At 37.1% G+C, this 22,960-nt stretch overlaps 1 protein-coding gene across 4 annotated transcripts in view; it reads left to right on the plus strand.

Moving 5' to 3' along the window:
• AK9 (adenylate kinase 9) overlaps positions 1-22,960 on the plus strand; it is a 107,596-nt gene that overhangs the window by 53,006 nt on the left and 31,630 nt on the right. For 3 of the 4 annotated variants that reach the window (XM_081526708.1, XM_081526711.1, XM_081526709.1), the window contains exons 20-28: positions 1,522-1,598; positions 2,755-2,913; positions 5,435-5,524; positions 5,985-6,185; positions 6,548-6,669; positions 10,086-10,298; positions 11,932-12,192; positions 13,823-13,947; positions 17,244-17,463. In XM_081526708.1, the coding sequence (XP_081382834.1) occupies positions 1,522-1,598; positions 2,755-2,913; positions 5,435-5,524; positions 5,985-6,185; positions 6,548-6,669; positions 10,086-10,298; positions 11,932-12,192; positions 13,823-13,947; positions 17,244-17,463 (1,468 nt within the window). The remainder of the gene's footprint in view (positions 1-1,521; positions 1,599-2,754; positions 2,914-5,434; positions 5,525-5,984; positions 6,186-6,547; positions 6,670-10,085; positions 10,299-11,931; positions 12,193-13,822; positions 13,948-17,243; positions 17,464-22,960) is intronic. The other variant, XM_081526710.1, reaches the window with a different exon arrangement.

A 22,960-nucleotide genomic window follows, 5' to 3' on the forward strand; every position in this document is an offset into this window, starting at 1 on the left:
GGATGAGGAGAGCATCACAAAAGAGCCCTACCTAACTAGATATGTGGAAGAATTGCCAATTCACACACTACCAAGTAGGGAAGGCATGCAGAAACAATGCTCAGTAGTCTCAAAGGTCTGGGTCATGAACAAGAGAACTGAAATTACACCAAGACTTCAGTCTGGATCACAGGGTCACAGGGTTTAGAATATAGTGAGACAACACTTCCTATTAACAAGAAATAGGATTTGTGGTCCAGTGGTTACGAATCTGCCTGCCAGTTCAGGGGACACAGGTTCAATCCCTGGTCGGGGAAGATTCCACATGTCTCAGGGCAACCAAGCCCATGTACCACAACTATAGAACCCACAGTCTAGAGTCTGTGAGCTGCAACTACTGAAGCCCACACACCCTAAAGCCCATGCTCTGTAACAAGAGAAGCCACATCAATGTGAAGCTCAAGCACCGCAACTAGAGAATAGCCCCTGCTTGCTGCAACTAGAGAAGAGCCGGGGTGCAGCAACAAAGACCCAGCACAGCCAAAAATAAGTAAAACAAGATACACACTGTTGGGAGGAGAGGTGTAGTAATATATTTGAAGAGAATATGTAAAAAGATTTTCAAAGGAAGGGGAAAAGGACACCAAAAGAACACTGAGTATGAGAGAATGACCCACCTACAGAAGAGTCTGAAGAAGAGTGTCCACAGTGGCCTACTCATATGAATGGGCTCTACTGTACTTAACTGGCCCTCTGTTGGTGACTGCTTGATGCAGTTTTTCGATACTGTTTTTAAAGATGCAGTCAACATTCTTATATGTATTTCTTTGTGTAATAGTATGCCAATACCTGAGGGCTAAATTCCTAGTTCTTCAACCCTAATGAAAAACAGATTCCTTATCCCAAACCTCTTTAAATTTCATAATTACTTTATTGAAAAGAAAATAAATTAATTTTCTGAATACAAAGAAAATTTGAAAATTTTCAACTTATTCATACAGAAAAAAATTTAAAGTGCAAAAAATATGAAATAAAATTTAAAAACTGTGAGAATGCCACCATCCATAGATAATTACTATTAACAGTTTGATTCATTTTATTCTAGTCTTTTAATCTTCATTTATATACATTTAAATAAAAAATTTGTATTATACATAGTTTTATATTATACCTTTTTTCACTTAACTCTATGTTGTGAACATTTCTCATTTAAAAAGAGGGAAAATGATACAAATTCTCCCAGCTTACAATTAGACAATCCTTTATTAATTTTTCTAGGTTTCCTAATTAATAGCCAGAGTTTTTTAAAATACAACATTTTAACTTTTCTTACCAAAAAAATCCCCAAAACACACAAAAAATTCTGAAAATTAACTAGCCCCAATATGAGAAAATTAAATGTTTATGTGGTAAAGTAAAAAGTATAGTGAATATTATAAATGATTTATTCTTTATTTTTACCATTATAAGCCTTAAATTCTATGATATTGTAAGATATTTGAATTTCCAAGGATAACTACATTTTGGACCTTTTCATTTCAGAAAAGTCAAGGAAGAGGCATTAAGAATAGAAGAAGAAAATAAAAAGCTGTTGGAAGCTATGACTGCAAAAGCAAAAGGCAAACACAAGATTATATGATTAATAATGCGTCATTTGATTTTGTATTGTGACTGCAAAGTTGTAGTATTTACAGAGAATTATAAACAGAGTGACAATGTTTCCCAGTTTTCCCATTAGAGTCCAGGTTTATGCCCAGGTTCCTGAAATGTTTGTTTGACTCCCTCTCCTTCTCATTGTGTTCCAATTTGGATAATATATTGTATGGTCACAGCAGTAATGAATTCATAGAAAATGGATTCCTGACACAGACACCTACTCCGCCACCTTGTAAGAGGGACACACAGCAGGACCAGCATGTGCAACATGTCTTTAAACTTTCTAGTAGGCACATAAAAAATAAAAAGAAACAAATGAAGTTAATTACAATCATCCCTCAATGTCCATCAGGAATTGGTCCCAGGACTCCTGCAGATACCAAAAATTCATGAATTCTTAAGTCCCTTACATAAAATGGCATAGTATGTGTGTATAACCTAAACACATCGGCATATACTTTAAATCATCTCTAGATAACTTATAATGCCTAATAAAATGTAAATGCTATGTAAATAGTTGCCAGCATGCAGCAAATTCAAGTTTTGCTTTTTGGAACTTTCTGAAATATTTTTTTGAATATTTTCAACTTGTGGTTGGCTGAATCCATGGATACAGAATCTGAAGATTCAGAAAACCAACTGTATATTTTATTTAATATAGTATATCCAAATTATTATTTTAACAGTGCAAATTATGTTAAATTTAATTAACATTGATTAATGCATGTAATCAATGCAAAAATTATTGATATGTTTTTATATTTAATTTTTCACACAAAGTCTCTGAAGTCCATTATGTATTTTACACTCACTGCACATCTCAGTTTGGACTAGCCACAGCCACGTGTGGCTTGTGGCTATGTATCAGATAGTACAGGAATAGCCATTCCCTATTAAATGGACAGTTGGGCTGTTTCCTTCCTTATACTGTTATAATATTTGGGACTGCTGTATGCTATGGCATAAATTTGGGAATATATTTCATATTCCATTTTAATAGATATAATATATAGAGACTGTATCTATCTTTTTCATTAAGCATCATGCTCCAGGGGTTGTTCCCAATTAAATATCTGCTGACTTAAACTAAATAATTTATTTCTTCTCATTTTTTTCTAGAAGCAGAAGAAGCTGAAGCTGAGGCTTTTGAGGATATTGAAGGTGAGGAGTCTGAACTTCACGAAGGGTCTGAGGCCACTGAGGTTGCTGAGGAGACCAGGGGGGTCTTACCTGAGGAGTCTGACATTTTTGAGGTCCCAGAAACAGAACATGAATCAGGTTAGACTTTTATTAAAGAGTGTGTCCTTAATTCCACTGCTGCCTATTGGCATGTTTGTGTGCATGTGTGTGTCTGTGTGTTGATGTGGTATAAAGTGGAAGCAGGTTGAGATTGCAGAGATGTGCCCCCAGAGAGCAGCAAGTGGCTGAAAGTATGGTAGGAAAGCTGAGTGCTCTGCCTGGGTGCTGGCACTCTTGTCAGGGTCTACTATATAATTTGGGAAGCATAATGTTCAAAAATCAGGAAAAAAAAGTCATTAAAAGTACAAGAATATAAAGCTCTTTCTTTCCTTCCATGGTCTCTCTTAACTTGTCATAGTACTTTGTGTTTGCTGTTTAAAGTCATTCTAAGTAAAGAAAAATTAAAATTTTAAGCTCTTAAGCATGAATTTTACCATTCATCTTTATGTTGCCCAACGCCACTTTTAAATGCAAACCTAAGAAAGGATGTGATGAGGTTCCATAGTCATTCATTTCTCTTTAAATGCCATTATCTTCATTCTGAATCTGGAGCAAGTTCTAATTTGAAGGGAAACCATGGTCAGGCCTGTCAGCATCTTCCATCCCCAAATCACTAAGTCACACTTATTCCCACACACTGTGGGTCCTCTTAGAATTCTGTGCTCATGATGGGGTATCAGGAATGCTCATGAGCATGAGATGGCAAAGAATGGCAGACAGATCGCGCATATCTCTGCTCACAGGCGTGCCCTATTGTCCTGCTGGAGTCCCTTTGGATTTTGCTTACAAAACTCGGTTCAAAGATAAAAATGACAACCAAAGTGCATTAAACAATTATTATTGAATTACTCCCTCTTCTCTTGAGTATTAAACATTATAGGTTCTATAGAAAGAGGACCCAACTATTATTTTAGCTAACTTGCAGGACAGTTTCCACAATATTACAGAATAGCTATATATAGATTTTTAAAATATATATGTGTGTGTGTGAGACACACAAAACTTGTGTCTCAGAGCTAGGAAAGACTAAGGGGTGAGAAGAAAGACAATTAGTCCTTCCTTCCCTGAAACTATCTACACTAGATCTGTACATGAATCATGTCTTTTATTATCCAGGAAAGCAGTTGTTGATCTGTATCTTCAACAGTGCTATTAGTTGAGATTCTCCTCAGTTTCACCACACCTACACCCACAACTGAGACTTTGGCCACTTTAAGGTCTTTTGGAATATCTTTACGGGTATCTCAAGAAATTAAAAGAATGCTCAGGCATATTTGATGCCGTGTGAACAGAAGTTTGAATGATATTTAACAACAGTTATCAGAACTGTATGTATCAATTATTATTCTGGTCAACGTCCTTTTGTATATTTAAGAATATTCTTCATTTTCTGCCTTATAGTATTATGTATTTTTATGCCTCCCTGGAACTGAGCAGTGGGTTCGTGTGTTTGCAGTGCAGAAAACTAAACTCTGACCGCAGATGTCTGCAGCAAAGTAAGGGCTTAGTAGTAGGAGGCCAAGCAAGGGAATAGGAGACGAGCCTGAGATTCACTCCAACTTGGTCTTTGAGTTCGAGGGATTTAAGGAGGAGAGGGCTTCTCATGTGGTACTAGTAGTAAAGAACTCACCTGCCAATGCAGGGGATGTAAGAGACATGGGTTCGATCCCTGGGTCAGGAAGATCCCCTGGAGGAGGGCATGGCAACCCACTCCAGTATTCTTGCCTGGAGAATCCCATGGACAGAGGAGCCTGGTGGGCTGCAGTCCATAGGGCTGCAAAGAGTCAGACACGAATGAAGCAATTTACTCATGCACAAATGCTATGCTATGCTAAGTCGCTTCAGTCGTGTCCGACTCTGTGCGACCCCATAGACGGCAGCTCACCAGGCTCTGCCGTCCCTAGGATTCTCCAGGCAAGAATACTGGAGTGGGTTGCCATTTCTTTCTCCAGTGCATGAAAGGGAAAAGTGAAAGTGAAGTCGCTCAGTCGTGTCTGACTCTTAGCGATCCCATGGACTGTAGCCTACCAGGCTCCTCCGTCCATGGGATTTTCCAGGCAAGAGTACTGGAGTGGGGTGCCATTACCTTCTCCGTCATGCACAAAGGGGAAGAACAAAGAATCTGCAGTTAATCATCATCCTGTGACATTTCTTAATCATTGTTTTGGGGGTCAGGATGCCTACTGTTTATGAATCTTTATATGAGTATCTGGTGATTCATGATCCGGGATCTGTTAGCTCATCTTGCCCTGGAGAAACAACCTGAGTATGTACATTAATGATGTTATCTGATTCCGGTTGATTAGTGTTCACTTAGCACAGAAATGAGGTCAGAGGGGACAAGAAAGGAAATAACATTTTGAATAAAGAGATTAATCATAAACTCAGCAGGGGAACTCAGTTTTAGGGGAATTCAGTACTTTGCCTAATGAGAACTGTATTGTGAATTTGACATAGTATATACAATTTAAACTGTTTTGAAATTTTCTTTGTGCCAAAATTTTCATAAAGGAATAATGTTTTTAAAACTCAAACACTAACCATCAGATATTTTTTTAAGTATCTGAGCCTCCTGAGGATGCTACAGTTGGAGCAGAATTTCCAAAAGGATCCAGAGCGAGCCTGGAAACTAAAGAATTACCTGAAACAGGTTAGATTATAAAATAAAAGTAGTGCATAGAAGTGCTTTTCATATTCTCTTACAATTTTAGACATACAACCAATTTCCTACTTATTTCTTCTATGTTAGTTGTATGCTGGTTGATGTGTGTTATATTTATCTAACTTATTATATTAAAAATGTATCTAGCCAACTTATAACAGTTTTTCAACAAATTTTATGTTCTATTTTTATTAACAAAGTTGCCATATGAAATTAATATTAATTATCTAAGTAATTTGGATTTTATTTATAAGTAACAATTCATCTACAGCCAAAACAATGAACAAAGCATAGTTGAAATATGAATTTATAAATGCATATTATTGCTTAGAACTCCAAGTTTATTTCTTTCAAATGTTTAAAAAGTATTATAAATTATTTTGGCAATACAGCTAAAGATAAAATGCTTGAAGGCTCTTTTTTCTTTCTTTTAACCTTTACTCAAAAGTTCTACTACCTGAGTTTCCAGAAGATGGTTATCCTGATGTTCCTGAAATGGATTCAATTAAAGAGATTGTCAGATCATTCCACGCTGCCTGGAGACAGGTGGAAACAGCTATCAGTGACTCTTTTACTCAAATTTTAAACCTGGAGATTTCTGGCAAAACTCCAGAGGAACTACTTCAAAAAGTCATTGAAACCATGGAAAGTAAGGGCTGCTGTAATCATAACATTTATTGTCGTGAACAGGCCATATTATTAAAAGTACTGTGAAAGCTTAAAGCCTTGGTTTATGAAGTAAACATTCAGTATACCCAGGGATGATATTTAAAATATTTAACCACTGTCCTAGAACACCCATCAGAATAGCCATGAGACACAGAGCACTGGCCAAACTGGCCACTCGTCACTTAAAGAATTTGTAAAGGCCTGTTTGCCTACATGTGTAAGCTAAGAGACCAGCCCTATAGTTAATTTTCTTTATCTTGCTACTGCAATATGTTCATATGCTTTTATCCTAAAAATGTCTTCCTGACTGTTTGCTTTGTTTTTCTTTTTTTTTTTTGAAAGAGCCCTTTCGCCATGCTGGTTGGGAGTTAACTATGGAAGATTATGATGAAGAAACGGAGGACTATCAGGCTGAAGCCGATGTTGATGAGGAGCTAGAAGAGGAGGAAGAGGAGGAGGAAGAGGTGGGAGGCTTTTCTCCTGCTCACTGCCCGAGGTCGCGTCACTGAAAGTGCACATATCCAGAGTGGTAACTGGAACTTCTAGACTTCAAGAGAACAAGCAGGGATCTTCAGTTTTGTAAACATTTTCAACACATTTTGCCTCCACTCAACTTCATTTGACCTCTGAAATGCCAGAGCTACTTAGACAGTATGTTACACCCATGAAAAGAGAAAACTTAAAATTTTTTTTCCATGGAAAAATCTATATATATTAGAGACAGAAATACTTTATAAATTTAACAGAAGTGGGTGTTCTATATAAAATACAACAGTGGCATCTTTGAGGGGCTGCTGGCATGAAAATGAGTGGTTTTCTCAAAGAGGAACAACTCATTTTAGGCACCAATCTACTCTCTTGGCACCACAATTTTGATAACAATTTTCAAATGATAGCATCCTAGTTAAGTCATCTATCAATAATAAAATAGGAAGTGATTCTTTTAATTCTGGTCTTTATCAATAAAGCAAAATAATACTTTAGATAAACACTCATTTGTAATTAACTTGTTGCTTGACTTAAATCCAAATATGCATGTGTCAAACAAAAAATGTTATGCAGTGTGGTTCTGCTAAGAGCTTTCAATACTTTATCCTAAGAAACTGCTGAGAGTCTTAGTCAGGGTGGTTAAAGGGTGTGGGTTTTGTCCCAATAATGTTCAGACTCTCTTTTTTCAATCAGCCTTCTGCTGCCATTCTTTTTCTGTGTCCTGCTCTGGTCTGCAAGAGTATGTTGTCTTTCTTGTACCTGCAGACAGTTCTCAAGCTGTCTGTAATTTTCAAAACTTAAATTTTTAAGTATGGTCTTCATTGATAATACAGTGTCTTTTCCTCTCTTTTACTCTTCCTAATTTACCATCCCTTCTCCAGTGTGTGTTAGGCTTCCTAAGAGGGGTAGTTGTTTTCTTTCTTTCTTTTATTTTCTTTTTTGGCTCAGTGGAGTTCAGGACTCTTGCTGGACTGCTTTAGGTGACAACATTCTCAAAATTTATGAAGGCAAACTGATTTTTCTCCCCAGTGTTCAGGAGTATAGTGACAGATAGGCCACCTATTCGTTGCTGAGGCCTGAACCAAGCCCAGTTACCTGAATTTCTCATACTTGCCCAGATGCAGAGTCAGTGAGGACTCCTCCCACCCATACAGCTCCTTCTTGGTCTCTTGCAGGCCACAGAGACCACAAAGGGTGGTAGTTGCTGATGCTAACATTCCCCAGGAAATCCACAGATTTCTACAGGGCAAATTCCTCCTAGGAGACTTGCCATCTTAATGCTCTGGTCCCTCTGATGTTTGTCTCCAGATACTCATCCAGTCCATAGTGGTAAAGAGTGTTGTATGGTTGTCTGCCCTCAGACATCCACGGATGCCAACCACCACCTGCTCTAGCAGTTAAACTCTGAGGAGGTGGTAGAAAAAGGAAGAGAGTCTTTAGAGCACCATCTTCCCAGAATCCCTTGCTCCAAGACCCCCCAATCCTTACCACTATTATACACATACCTCACATTTTTTTAACTGAAATTCATATATAACTGGTGAGCCTTCATTTTTTATTTGCTGAAAGTCTGGCAACCTTACTCTAAGTGCATTTATTGAAAAACAAGAAAGACTAGAGAAATTAATTAGGCATTCAAGTCAAGAACCTAGAGAAAAAAAGCATAACAAAATAGACCAAATGAAGTAAAAAGAAGGAAATTCAAGGCAAAAATTAATGAAATAGGAAAAAAAGACCAAATAAAAGCAGTAGGCCTACCTTCAAAAAAATGAGAAGTTGGTTTACTGACAAGATCGATAAAATAGATAAACCTCTGGCAAGTAAAATGAGGTAAAAAGAAGGAGGAGTAAATAACATTTGAAACAGAAATCAGATTTTGAAAGAGGTTCATTTTAAATTACAACTTTATACTAACAAATTTTAAAGTCAGAATGAAAAGCATTTTCAAAATACAAATTACTAAAATATGCTGAAGATGAAAGATAAAAGCTGGACAAACAAAAATAACTGTAGGGAGTTATAGGGCTTTTCTTGTTGGTTAGATAAGTCTTATGTTATAAATCTTCCATAGCATAGAAAAATATCAATACTTTCCAGCTCATTTTGAAGCTTGAATAACCCTGACACAAAAATTGAACGAGTGACACATGAAAAGTACAGATTAGTTTTGCACATTTACAGAAAGTTGTTTTTTACATCTTGTTTGAGGGGAGAGAAAAAGCGTGTTGTAGAATAATCATGCAAAGTATTATCTCATTGTTATCTTAAAAAATAATGTATTTGTGCCTAAATTTGTGTCTTTGTATATAAATATGTAAGATATACTGAGAAAAATGGGTTGAAAGGGTACACGATTAAGTGTTAAGATAGTACTGGAAGGGAAAGGTGAGAGGAAATGTTCACTCTTCATGCCTTGTGGTTATGTTTTGAATAATTTACAGCAAGCATGCATTGTACAACACAGAAAATTATTTTTAAAATAAACTTTACTTTAAGTGTAGGGCTTCCCTCATAGCTCAGTTGGTAAAGAATCTGCCTGCAGTGCAGGAGACCCCGGTTTGATTCCTTGGTCGGGAAGATCCGCTGGAGAACGGATAGGCTACCCACTCCAGTATTCCTGGGCTTCCCTTATGGCTCAGCTGGTAAAGAATCTGCCTGCAATGCAGGAGACCTTGGTTTGATCTGGGTTTGATCCCTGGGTTGAGAAGATCCCCTGGAGAAAGGAAAGGCTACCCACTCCAGTATTCTGGCCTGGAAAATTCCACGGACCATCCATGAGGTTTCAAAGAGTCGGACACAACTGAACGACTTTCACTTTCACTTACTTTAAATACTTTGCAAGAGTCCCTAAGGGACTTTACATATGGTTTCTTCATCTATCATCTTCATCTTCATCTATCAATTTCCAATTGAACAAAATAAAAATTTTCCAAATTATTTGATTATATATCCACTGAGTAGGAAACAAAGCAAATCTTGAGACATCTCCCATTTTCATTTTCAATGAATAAGAAGTTGTGACCCTGACTCAGCTTTTACTTCTTGGAAATAATTTTATTTTAGAAACTGACTTCACAGTGACCCTGCACCCACATATTACGGGGGTTTTTATTACACATTTGTCTATAGAGGGCTCGGGACACCTTCATTCTCAGTGCTGCTTCATTTTCTTTATAAAATAAAGACACTTGGGATTTGAACTCAGAGGAATATAAGAAACTGATTTTTTGATGAATTCAAATAGTACAAGAACTGGTCTTTTGTGGATTGTTTTAAAGGGATATTGTTATGGATTAAATACTATTCAAAGATGCATTTTTTAAATTCCCTCTTTAGTATTATGAGAACAGTGCATTAATAGTGTTCTCCAAACTTTGAATGATATTTCTAGAATGAAGATAGAATTAAGGAGAAGAGAAGACATTTGGGAGATACAAAGCACTTTTGTCCAGTGGCTCTCAAGGAAAACTTCGTCCTACAACCAGGCACCCCAGAAGAAGCAGCTAAATATCGAGAAAAGATCTATTACTTTTCCAGTCCTGAGGCTAAAGAAAAGTTTTTGGAACAACCTGAGGAGTATGTGGCTCATGACGAACCATTAAAGGTGAAAACAATATTCCCATCCTGACAACTGCTCCTGCATCCTTGTTTAGAGACTTGCTACCAGTCTCCACCATTTTACTCAAGAGTGATGTCATCAATATAATAAAACAGTATAGTGGCAATATCTAGGTTTTAAGAACAACTTTTTGGAATATAACATAATCTAATTATCTATTTTGATTTCTTCAGTAATGCCTTACATCAAACCAACACATATCTTTTTAGCTGAAGTATTTAATATGAAGTCACAGTTGAATTTATTGCTTTTAATTTTATTGGATTTATTTTATTGCCTAATCATTTTGATGTACCATTTTAACATCTAATTTCTTGTTAGACTTTTTTCCCCACAATATTGTGATTTTGCCATTGTGGATATGAAATAGTGCTTAGGAAATCTTTGGGCATATCATTCTTTCTTTCTCTTAATTATTTTATTAGTATAATTCCCTAGAATAGATTGCAAGATCAAAATTATAAATCCCAGAATATTGTTGCGGGGCTTCCCTGGTGTCTCAGCAGTAAAGAATCTGCCTGCCAGTACAGGAGAGGTGGGTTCGATCCCTTGGTATAGCAGATGCCCTGGAGAATGAAATGGCAACCCACTCCAGCATTCTTGAAAATTCCATGGACAGAGGAGCCTGACAGGCTACAGACCATGAGGTTGCAAAGAGGTGGGCACGACTCAGCCATTAAACAACATATTGTCAGGACTTTCAATAATACTGATGCCTTGTTAAACAGAACAAGTAAAACACAATTTAAATTCTTCTGGATAATTTGGGCCATTTTCATGGCTATCGCATACACCTTTAAACTCTTCTCTGAGCATTTCCTTCACAAGGACAAAAGGTGATGAGGCTGTGCTTGCTTCCCTCTGCTGCTCAAAATCCATTACTGCCAGCCCCTTTGAGGCTCATTCCATCCAAATATATCACCATCTCTCACTCCTCCTGCTGTCACCTATAAATATCAGAGTCATTGCCCTGCATTTACAAAAGATTTATCTGTTCCTTCATCCCAAATCTCATCATTGTTCTTGACCAGCTTGAGCATCAGTGGACAGCCCATACAGCTGGATCTCTGTGGATTCTCTGGTTTGGGGGCTTCCCTATCTCCCATGGACAGAGGAGTCTGGTGGACTATAGTCCACAGGGCGCAAAGAGTCAGACATGACTGAGCAACTAACACTTTCACTACTTTCACTTTATCTCCAATACAGAGATTATAGATTGAATCAAGGCACCTCTACCATTCCTGTATCAGTGGGCTTTTTGTTTGGTGGAGAGGTTGTGGTGGTGGTGGTGGTGGTGTTTTTATTGTATTAAGAAAATGTCTTTGCATTCTTCCATAATTAAAACTTTTTAAAAGAAACAAAATTAATTTTATTTTATTAAATGCTTTTTGGCACTTGATATCAAGATGCTGTGTATTTGTTGATGCTCCCTGAGGATCATGGTTGATGCCATGGATCATGTTAATTGGTATCCTAATGTCAAAACATCCTTGAGTTTGTGAAGTGATAATTCAGTCTTAGGGAGGGTGTTAATAAGCTTTAGGTTTTCTAAATTCTTAAAGCTTCTTCTTCACTGTCCCTCTCCTCTTCCCCCATCCTTGACTTGCCCCTGTTTCAGGCTCCTCCATTAAGAATATGCCTTCTCGGCCCCCATGGCTCTGGCAAAACTGTCTGTGGAAGACAGCTGGCAGAAAAATTGGGCATTTTTCATATTCAGTTTGAAGAATTTCTTCAAGAAAAACTAATGCTCAAAACTGAAAAGAAAGTTGGACCTGAATTTGAGGACGATTCTGAGGATGAACAATTTGCAAAACAAGAACTTGAAGAGCTTGCAATTCAGGCCAATGTTACAATTGAGGACGAAAATACAAAGAAGCTGGTAGGAATATTAATACTTTCTTTGCAGATAATTGTGCTTACTAGTGTTACTTTGAAGGAGTAGAATATAAGTAGTATAAAACTCTATATATAAAATTTCGAAGAAGTAAAAATATAGCCCATAAAAGTAATTTAAGAGTCATCCTCTCAATATGTTAAATACAGACCTCACTACTCATCTAGAATATAGAGTACTGAGTTTTACATGACTCCAATGAAAAACAGAAAATCTTTCCCTGACAAGAGTGTTGTATAGCATTTATTTGGGGCTGTTATTTGATGGACTACCCAGATGGTTCAGTGATAAAGAATCTGCCAATGCATGAGATGCAGGTTCAATCCCTGCATCAGGAATATTCTCCTGGAGAAGAAAATGATAACCAACCCCACTATTCTTGCCTAGGAAATCCCATTGACAGAGGAGCCTGGTGGACTATAGTCCATGGAGTCGCAGAGTCCAACACGACTTAGTGACTAAACAACAATGTTATTTGAGATGTCCAATCTAGATGATAAGATTTCTGTTATTGTGTTCTGTGTTTTCTGTTTTATTAATAATACTATAAAAAATATGCCCCTGTACCAGTAGAGATCTCAAAATATTAATTTCTAATGATCCCTCATAAGAAAGTTTGTATATATCTTTTTGTTGTTCTTCAGTCACTCAGTCATGTCTGACTCTTTGCAACCTCATGGACGGCAGCATGCCAGGCTTCCCTGTCCTTCACCATCTCTTGGAGTTTGCTCAAACTCATGTCCGTTGAGTCGATGTTGCCACCCAACCATTTCATCATCTGTCGCCCCTTCTCCTCCCGCCCTCAATGTATCTCTTAGGTGGTTTCTATCTGGGCATATAGAGAAAGCTCATTATTTTAACTCGCCTTTTAACCATTTCTGATATATCTGAACCCTTTTTTTTCCAAATGATCTTCTATAAATGGACACAGGTACAGATTATATTAGATGACTGCCTGCCTGGCCCATCCTTTAATCAGGATCTAAATTGAGTAGTTATAAGATAGGTGACAAAAATCAGTTAAGCTTTATAGGAGTGTGATATAGATTCATCTTGGTTTTAGTAAAAATGATGGGACAATCAAAATTAGTCATGCTACTTGCTAGTAACTCCTCTTAGCAATAGTAAATATAATTTCATATCCATCCTAAAGGAAATCAGTCCTGAATATTCACTGAAAGGACTGATGCTGAAGCTGAAACTCCAATACTTTGGCCACTTGATCCAAAGAACTGACTTATTGGAAAAGACCCAGATGATGGGAAAGATTGAAGGCGGAAGGAGAATGGGATGACAGAGGATGAGATGGTTGGATGGCATCACCGACTCAATGGACATGAGTTTGAGTAAACTCCAGGAGTTGGTGATGGACAGGGAGGCCTGACGTGCTGCAGTCCATGGAGTCGCAAAGATTCGGACACGACCAAGTGAATGAACTGAACTGAACTGATATTAAATATTGGTTTAAAGAAAAGAACTCAGATTTTTAAATGCTTACAAACAACAGTATAAAAAATGACCTGAGAAAAACAGATCTTATATTAACTATGTAACATGTTACTATTTATTAATATAGAATTTTAAGTTTTGTTTGTTTTATAATTTTTGTTTGTAGCCTGAGGAAGTGCAACTTACAGAAGAAGAAGAAGCAATCAAATTAAACCTAACAGAAAATGAGCCATTGCCTCTTGAAATCCTTGAAGCAATTCTTTCTGAGTGGTGGTTTAAGGAACCGATACGGTATCTTAATTTATATAGGCTTTTATACACTTATTGACTTTCATTTGCTTTATTCTTAAAAGTTAAAAGTGTAATACAACATAAAGTTAAGAATTTTCTCCTTTACTCCAATATAAACTAGAGATTCCACACATTAAAAACATCTAGGAGATTATTTTTAAAATACTGATGCCAGAGACTCCAAACAATTGAATTAAAATTTGAGGTGCAAGGTTGGGACCTAGGCATTGGAGCCTCCCAGGGGATTATAATGTGTAGTCGTGATTGTGTGTGTGTGCTTAGTCGCTTGGTCATGTCTGACTCTTTGCAACCCTATGGACTGTAGCCCATCAGGCTCCTTTGTCCATGGGATTCTCCAGGCAAGAATACTGGAGTGGGTAGTCATTCCCTTCTTCAGGGGATCTTCCCAAGACCACTGACCAAGGATCGATCCCAAGACCAGGGATCGAACCCGGGTCTCCTGCATTGCAGGTAGATTCTTTGCCATCTGGGCCACCAGAGAAGCTCAGTCATGATTAGAAAATACATGTAGTTAAGCATACATCTTGATAAAAAGATTACTGCTAATCATGAAGAACAAATATTCCAAGTTAATGATTTTAGTGCTTTTCTACGTATGGGAAAATGCAAGAATCTGGGGTCATTGAAATCCTTCTTGAGATATGCAGTCTACTATCTAGGGGCCCATTTATCCGGTAGAGAGAATGAGTCACCCTATTTTTTCATTCTGAATTCTTTTCAGGGTACATTGTCAGTAGGTGACTGCAGTGGGTTGTGATTTAACCCCTATATTACTGGTTGGTGAGCAACACTCTTTGTTTATGTTGTGGTTGTTGTTCACATCACTTAATAGCTGTCCATAGTTTTATCCCTTTACCAAAAGCCAGGAACAGCTTGATCCCAGACAGAACAAATTTAAGAGTTACAGGTCACCAGAATTTAAAACTTTGCCTCAATTTCCTAACTACAATCTCTTGCCTTGATATCCACCAGAAGAAAGTGCAATGATATTTACAGTATTGCTAATAGCAAACACATGTATGGAACTTACTGTGTGTAAGATACTGTTCTTCTATATTGTATTCATATTCATTTCCTTGATCCTTACAACTATCCTATGGGAGAGGAACTTTTATTTTCTCATTTTGGAGATAAGGAAACTATATCAGTGAGAATTAGAAAAACCAGCAGGTCCCAGTGCTCCTCTGGTCATTCTCTTTTACTTAGTCCCTGACCTAAACTGAATAAGTGAGATTATTAGTCACTTTAATTTCTTATTCCCTGAATTAGATCAATAGTTGAGGTACACTTAAACATGTTGCTTACAACAACATAGTCATGGGATGTTCTTCATTAACTTAGCTCCTAATTTCACATCATACACGAAAAAAAAAATAGCATATGGATTGAAGAAAAGTAAAAAATGAAATTCTAAAAGCCTAAATAAAATAGCTGAACATTAGCACTACCATCAAAACTTATTATAATGTAAAGTTTGTAATAGCATGAGAAATTTTAGTATATGATGTTAAACTAAAACAAGAGGATACATAGTTATTTATGATAGAAAGTTCAACAAATGAAGAACAAACTAGAAAGAAACAAAACAAAATGTCAATAACCTCTTGAATATGAGATTGTAGATAATTTTGTCCTTTCTTTGTGCTTTTCTTTATTTCTTATTTTCTATAGTGAAATATATTGCTTTTATAATTAGGAAAAAATTAGCACATTTTAAAAAGGCCTCAATCCTAGAGAGAGCTTATTAGTTACTGAGGTATAACTAATTGCATTACATTACTGAGATATAATGGTAGAAGTGAAAATGTTGATTCAGAAGAGGGTTTGCCAAGACTTAGCTATTGTATGTGAGAAGCAGAAGGGAGTTGAAGGGTCTCTGAAGTTTGGTCCCTGGACACTAGTGAGTCAGAGGAAGAGCCATGTAGAAGGGTAACAGTGAGCATGATTTTTGAAAGTATGGTGCATATGTAACTCCTGAAGGGCACTCAGATAGAGAAACTAGGCAGTTTGTTGAAAATTCTAAATCAAAATTCAAAAAAGAGCTTGGATGTAGAGGTAAAGATTTAGATATCATTGACAAAGAAGTGACAGCTAGAACAGAAGAGATTTTGCTGAAGGCATCTCTGAAAAAAAGGAAACATATCTTAAGGCAATATATATAAATTTGCCCATTTAATTAGAAAGGATACAACATTTCTAAATGCCAGTTAAGAGCTAAAACTATCAAATGTTCTTGAAAACCATATTCACATGAAGAAGAAAATGTATATTTAAATATAAATAGTTAAACCAAATTTTAGAGAAACGGAATAAGCTCATTCAAAAAGGGACCAAACTAAACCAAGCCAAGTTCTCCAAGCCTGTGTATGTGTTCAGTCACTCATTTGTGTTCAACTCTTTGTGACCCCATGGACTGTAGCCCACCAAGCTCCTCTGTCCATGGGATTATCCAGGCAAGAATACTGGAGTGGGTTGCTATTTCCTCCTCTAGGAGATATCCCTGACCCAAGGATTGAACCCATGTCTCCTGCATCTCCAGCATTAGCAAGCAGATTCTTTCCCACTGCGCCACCCGGGAAGCCCTCTCCAAGCCTGATTGTATTATAAATATTCCCTAATGAAACTGTGTTAACATTCCAAGTTGTTTTCATGATTCTTAAAGTTTTATCATACTTGGGCAAGTTTGATGATCCTATTTGAATATAATCATCCTATACAAACGAGCCAAGAAAACATTAATAATTGTCACTGGTTACAAAAAGAGCCAGGGAAGAGGGTATGAATTGCCTCATGAAAAGGAACATCATTAGGAGAAAAATGACTAAAATGTAAGAATTCTCAATAAAGAGGGGTGGGAGTAGGGAGGCAGGCAAGCAAACTCTTTACATAAAGGGTGACACCTTCATTAGGCTGGGCACTCATCCCAAGCAGAGAACTTATTTTCTCCTTCCCTGTGATCTTCTCACAACTTTTAGTAAGCTTGTATTTAACAGTAATTTTCTATAAACTGGTTGGCTGCAATTTTATACTATAAATATCAAATATTATAATTTTAATCTAATTTGATACATTTGGGAGAATAAGCAGCATGTTTATACAAATAGAAATATTAAAAGAAATAAAAGATACTACAGTAAACTATTTAAACTTTTAAAAAGTTTCATTGGACATCTAATATAAAGTTGAGATTTAGCAGTACTTTTTTTCATTTTTAAATAAATATTTATAATAGAATAGTTTAAGCAAATAAAGTAAGTTATGAAATTTCCACATAGTTCCACAGGTTTTGTATTAGATGGTTTCCCACGGTATCCGGATGAGGTCCAGTTCCTGGGGGAACATGGGCTTTTCCCAGATGCTGCTGTGTTTATACAAGTTGACGATCAAGATATTTCTGATCGCCTCCTTCCTGTCCAAATTGGAAAGTGGAAAGTGAAACAAAAGAAGAAATTAGAAAGGAAAAAACTCATCAAAGAAATGAAGGCAAAAATCAAGGTATGTATCCATCTGAAAAAGTATGAGGGTAAATGTGTTCAGCAACTATCCAATTTCTAAAGTGACCTTTACAAAAAATGTAGTTTTCTGATTTTAATACCACATTTAGTATGCAAACTATTTTCATCAAATTTTGACAATTTATCATGAAAGAGTTAAGAATTATTTGAGGCCTTTGTGATTATCTACATGTTAATGTTTCTCTTCAAGGCAAATAAAATGAAAGATAGTGGCTGCACCAAAGTATCCTTGTACTAGACATGAGAGCACAGTGGATGAGGCAGCAAGTAGAGCAAACCTTGAAAGACAAAGACAAAATTTTCATTGACTTTCACTAGCTCCTGGAATGTTGACACCAACCATCAAGGTCATTTTAGCCCATAGTAAAAATAAATACAGGTATTAGCTTAGAATATCTTTTCTTAAACTGTATTCTGAGAAGTTTCCATAAAATGTTCAAAAGTGTCATAGGGAACCTATGCAATGGCACTCCTAGGAATCTAACAAAAATGAAAATAGTCCATGTAAAAATGTGTTTGTGAAAGTTCACACACCATTGTTCATGATAGCCAATAAGTGAAAACAACTCAATGTCCATCAACTGATGAATGGATAAACAAAATGTGACAAATATCCAGATAGGTTCCCTTGGGTTACAGCTCAAGGTGGCAACATAGGAGTCTTCTGAACTCAGTCTACTCTGAAAGAAATCCAGAAACTAGCTGGAGAAACTAGTCTAGGAGAAGCTAGACTCCTGCACATTGGGTAAATGAGAAAATACCCACATCACCTATTAATACATCAAAACAGCTGCTACCTGAAGATCTTAGCTTCCTATCAGTCTATACTGACTGTGATCCTCCTGTTTGGGACACTGATAGGTCATGGCACACCCTTAACTACGGGAGCCACTGAAAACCAAGAAGACAGCTTGCACAAACACAAAGGCTTGAGAGATGGCCAGGACCTCAGGCCAACCTGAGCTGTACTCATCTTCTACACAAGACCACCTGTCGAGACTGCTTTATCTAATGTGCACAAACCAACACATAGGGTCAAAGAAAATGAAGAAACAGAGAAATATATTCTGAACAGAGGAACGAGATAAAACTCCAGAAACAAACCTTACTGAAACAAGGATAAGTGATATATCTGATAACTAGTTAGAAATAGTGGTCATAAGGATGCTCACCAACGTCAGAAGAACAATGCATAAACAAAGTGAAAACTTCAACAAACAGAAAATAAAAGTACCAAAGAGAAATCATAGAGCTGAAGAATATAGTAACCAAACTAAAAAATTCAGCAGAGGGGTTCAATAGCAGACTCTAGACACATAAACCAGTGAAACAATAGAAAGCACAGAAATAATCCCACGCATGTATTTTCAGTTAATTCATGACAAACTAGCCAAGAATGTACATTGGAGAACAGACAGTCTCTTCAATAAATGGCGTTGGGAAAACTGTACAGCCACATGCAGAAGAATAAAACTGGACACCTATCTTATACCATATGCAAAAATCTACTCAAAGTAGATCAAAGACTTGAAATACAAGCCCTGAAACCCTAAAACTCCTATAACAAAAAGGGGTAAGCTCTTTCACATCAATCTTGGCAATAACTTTTTTTATTTAACACCCAAAGCAAAAACAAATAAGTGGGACTACATCAAACTAAAAAAATCTTCTTCCAAGCAAAAGAAACCATCAACAAAATAAAAGATAGTCTAGGGAATAGGAGAAAGTATTTGCAAATCATATACCTGATAAGGGGTAAAAGTCCAAAATACATAAAGAACTCACACCACTCAGTATCAAAAAACCAAACAATTACATGCAACTCTGATCAATATTATGTGGAAGCCTGGATAGGAGGGGAGTTTTGGGGGAGGATGGGTACATGTATATGTACAGCTCCGTCCCTTTGCTGAAACTGTCACAGCATTGTTAATCGGCTATACACTAGTACAAAATAAAAAGTTTAAACAGAAAAAACTATGTGAAGGACTTATATAATATTTAATGCGTAGTAAGTACTCAATATATGTTCATTCATTCATTCATTGAACACATACTATGGAACACTTATTATGTGTCAGGCTGGAGATAAATAGCAGTAGACAAAGCAGACAAAAATTCTGTGTTTGTGGCAATACCATTTCAATGAGAGACAAATAAGTAATAAATAAATTGAAGTATTATATTCAATTGTAATAAGGGAAATAGAGAACAGTAAATTGTGGGAGGGGAATAGGGAAGAGGGAGTTGAGAGAAAAAGAAAACAAGCAATCTAATTTTTTAAGTGGGCAGATGAACTGAATAAACATTTTTCCAAAGAAGGCATGACCAACAGATACATGAAAAGGTGCTCAACATCAGTGATCATAAGATAAATGCAGATCAAAATCACAATGAGATATCACCTCTCACACCTGTTAAGGTGTCTAAATAAAAAGAGAACAGAGATAAATGCTGATGAGGATGTGGAGAAAAAGGAACCCTTGTACACTGTTGATAGGAATGTCAACTAGTACAGCCACTATGGAAATCAGTATGGAGTTTCCTCAAGTAATTAAAAAATAGAATTACCATATGATCCAGGAATCCCACTTCTGGGTATATGTATCCAAAGGAAACAAAGTCATTATCTCAAAGAGATATCTCTTCTCCCATATTCATAGCAGCATTATTCACAATAGTCAACATATAGAAACAACCTGTGTCTGTCAACAGATGAATGGACAAAGAAAATGTGGTGTATGTATATATACAATGGGATATTGTTCAGCCATGGAAAGGAAGGAGATCCTGCCATTTGCAACAACACAGATGAAGCTTGAGGGCATTATACCAAGTTAAACAAGCCAGACAGGGAAAGACAGATACTGCAAGGTATCACTTGTGTGTGGAATCTGGGAAAAAAAAAATCAAACTCATAGAAACAGAAAATATAAAAATGGTTGCCATGGGCTGGGGGGTGTGGGAAATGGGGAGAGGTTGGTAAGATGATATAAAAAAGTTCAGTTATAATATGAATAAGGCCTGAGGATCTAATGTATAACATGTGAGTATAGTTGATAATACTGTACTGTATAATTGAAATTTGGCAAGAGAGTAGAACTTAAATGTTGTCACACACACAGGATAAGTACGTGAGGTGATGGATGTGTTACTTAACCAAATGGGAGAAGAGTCCTTCCACAATGTATACGTACATCAGATCTTTATGACATACACATTAAATATCTCCCATTTTTACAAAGCTGGAAAAATAATAAGAAAATATATAGTGTATTCATATAATGGAGTAGTACTCAGTATTTGAAAGGAATGAACTATTGATACTCCCTACAAAAGATCATTATGCTAAGTGAAAGAAACCAGGCAAAGAAAATAGTATTATATGTACTGTATGATTCATTCCATTTATATGACATAAATGTCATGAAAGGAGTCATTTATAGATCTGGATTGAGTAGAATGAATGGAGCTTTCAAATCTGGAACTAGGAAGACCAAGATGAGACATGAGAGCAGTGGTAAATTATGTGATAGTCTTTTATGCCGAAGAGAAATTGTTGTGTTCCATGTGGCCATAGGCAAAAGAAACACCATTGATAGGAGAAAGGTACAGGAAGATGTATTTTATTACTAGTAAGACTTTCCAAAAAGAACAAAGATCGAAGGCAGTGAGCTACTTATTGAAGGCAGATAAGCATAGACTAAGTAGACTTTTGGTAGGGAGAATATGGAAGAAAGCTCTCTAGTGTCAGAGAACTAATCAGTTAATTCCAATTCTGAGATACAATGACTTCAATTATTGGATACATTATCACAACTCAATACTCATTAATGTATTCTGTGTTAAAACCATGCAGATCCTCTTTCTCTGTTCAGACACAGTTGTCAAATTGTTTTCATCTTGGACTTAGTTGGAGGAAATCCCTCTGAAGGCATTTCCATCCATCCCTTTGCACCACCACACTAAGATTGCATGCCCTGGAACATGGACCTGGTGATCCAGTGGCTAAGACTCCACACTCCCAAAGCAGGGGGCCCAGGCTGGATCTCTGATCAGTGAACTGGAACCCACATGCTACAACTAAGAGTTCACGTGTAACAACAAAGATGGAAGATCCTGTGTATAGCAACTAAGATCCTATGAAGCCAAAAAAAAGAAAAGGATCTCCTGTCCCAGGCCATCCGTGGCCAGCACAAAATTAAGGCAAGCCCATCTCTCAGCCTATCTCTTCCAAGAACTATGAAAGCAAGGAGGGAGATGTGGAGAGACACCAAGCTTCACACTCTGCTGTGTGACATCCTTCGCTTTTCTGCTGCTGATCTCTGAAGAAAATGGGCCCAACTGTCTGCTAGGCAAGAGGCTCTGTAAGCATGAGACTGGAAAAGAAAGCAGAGGGCATACCAGAGCACACGTGCTTGTTACCTACCTCCCTGTGGCATCCGGCACCTCTAGACCAGTGTTATCATAGAACTCTGTGCTGAAGGAAATGTTCTGTCTCTTCACTGTCCAGTACAACAGCCACTAGCTTTGCTGCTATTAAGCATTTGAAATGAATTTAGTCAGTGAGGCTGAAAAATCAAATGTTTAATTTTATTTAAATAGAAAAGAGCTGCAAGTGGCTTTGTTGTTGTTCAGTCGTTAAGTCATGTCCGACTCTTTGTGACCACATGGAATGTATGTAGCACACCAGGCTCCTCTGTCCTGCACTATTTCCTGGAATTTGCTCAAATTCATGTGCATTGAGTTAATGATGCTATCTAACCATCTCATCCTCTGCCACCCCCTTGTCCTTTTGCCTTAAATCCTTTTGCAGATGGCTAGTAGCTGCCATATTGGACAGAGCAGCTCTAAAGCAATCAAGCCCCATCCTAGCCATCACATGCCCTAAAATTTGTAGAGCATGTGGAACAGAAAAGAGCAGATTTCTGGAGCTAGTTCATAACCTTATGCATTTGCTCCTTTCTTTTCACACCCACAACTCAGGCGAAAGAGACTGTATTTTTATAGCTTTACAGTTAAAGTACCTATGGTAAAACTTTGGTTTAAAAAAAGGAAATAAGAGTTTTTATAATCCTCACCTTCTGAAAAGCTACAGAATCTCTCTGGGATTCATACATGAAATTAATTTGATTTCATTTGATTTTATAATTCTTTCTTGAATGTCAAACAAACGTACATTATCTGGGATGTATACTCAGTAACTGCCAGATAAAAGGAACAGGGTGCTACTGGCCTAGACCAGAGCCCCCAGGGCATGTCTTTAAGGCACCTCTCTGATCTCTGAGTATTTAAAGGGACTGCAATTTCAAGAGTCGTGAACCAATGAGCCCCAAAACCCAAGGGTAGCTGGTTAGCTTTCATGGAAACCTTAAGGTCACATCAGAGGACCCATTCATTGCGTTAGACTTAGAGGCCCCCAAAAAACTAGAGGACTACCCATATACCATATGTGTGAAAGCATCCAAAGTACAGAT

Source organism: Giraffa tippelskirchi, chromosome 9 (assembly GCF_054371585.1).
Source record: "Giraffa tippelskirchi isolate mGirTip1 chromosome 9, T2T-mGirTip1v1.2.pri, whole genome shotgun sequence".
Taxonomy (NCBI): domain Eukaryota; kingdom Metazoa; phylum Chordata; class Mammalia; order Artiodactyla; family Giraffidae; genus Giraffa; species Giraffa tippelskirchi.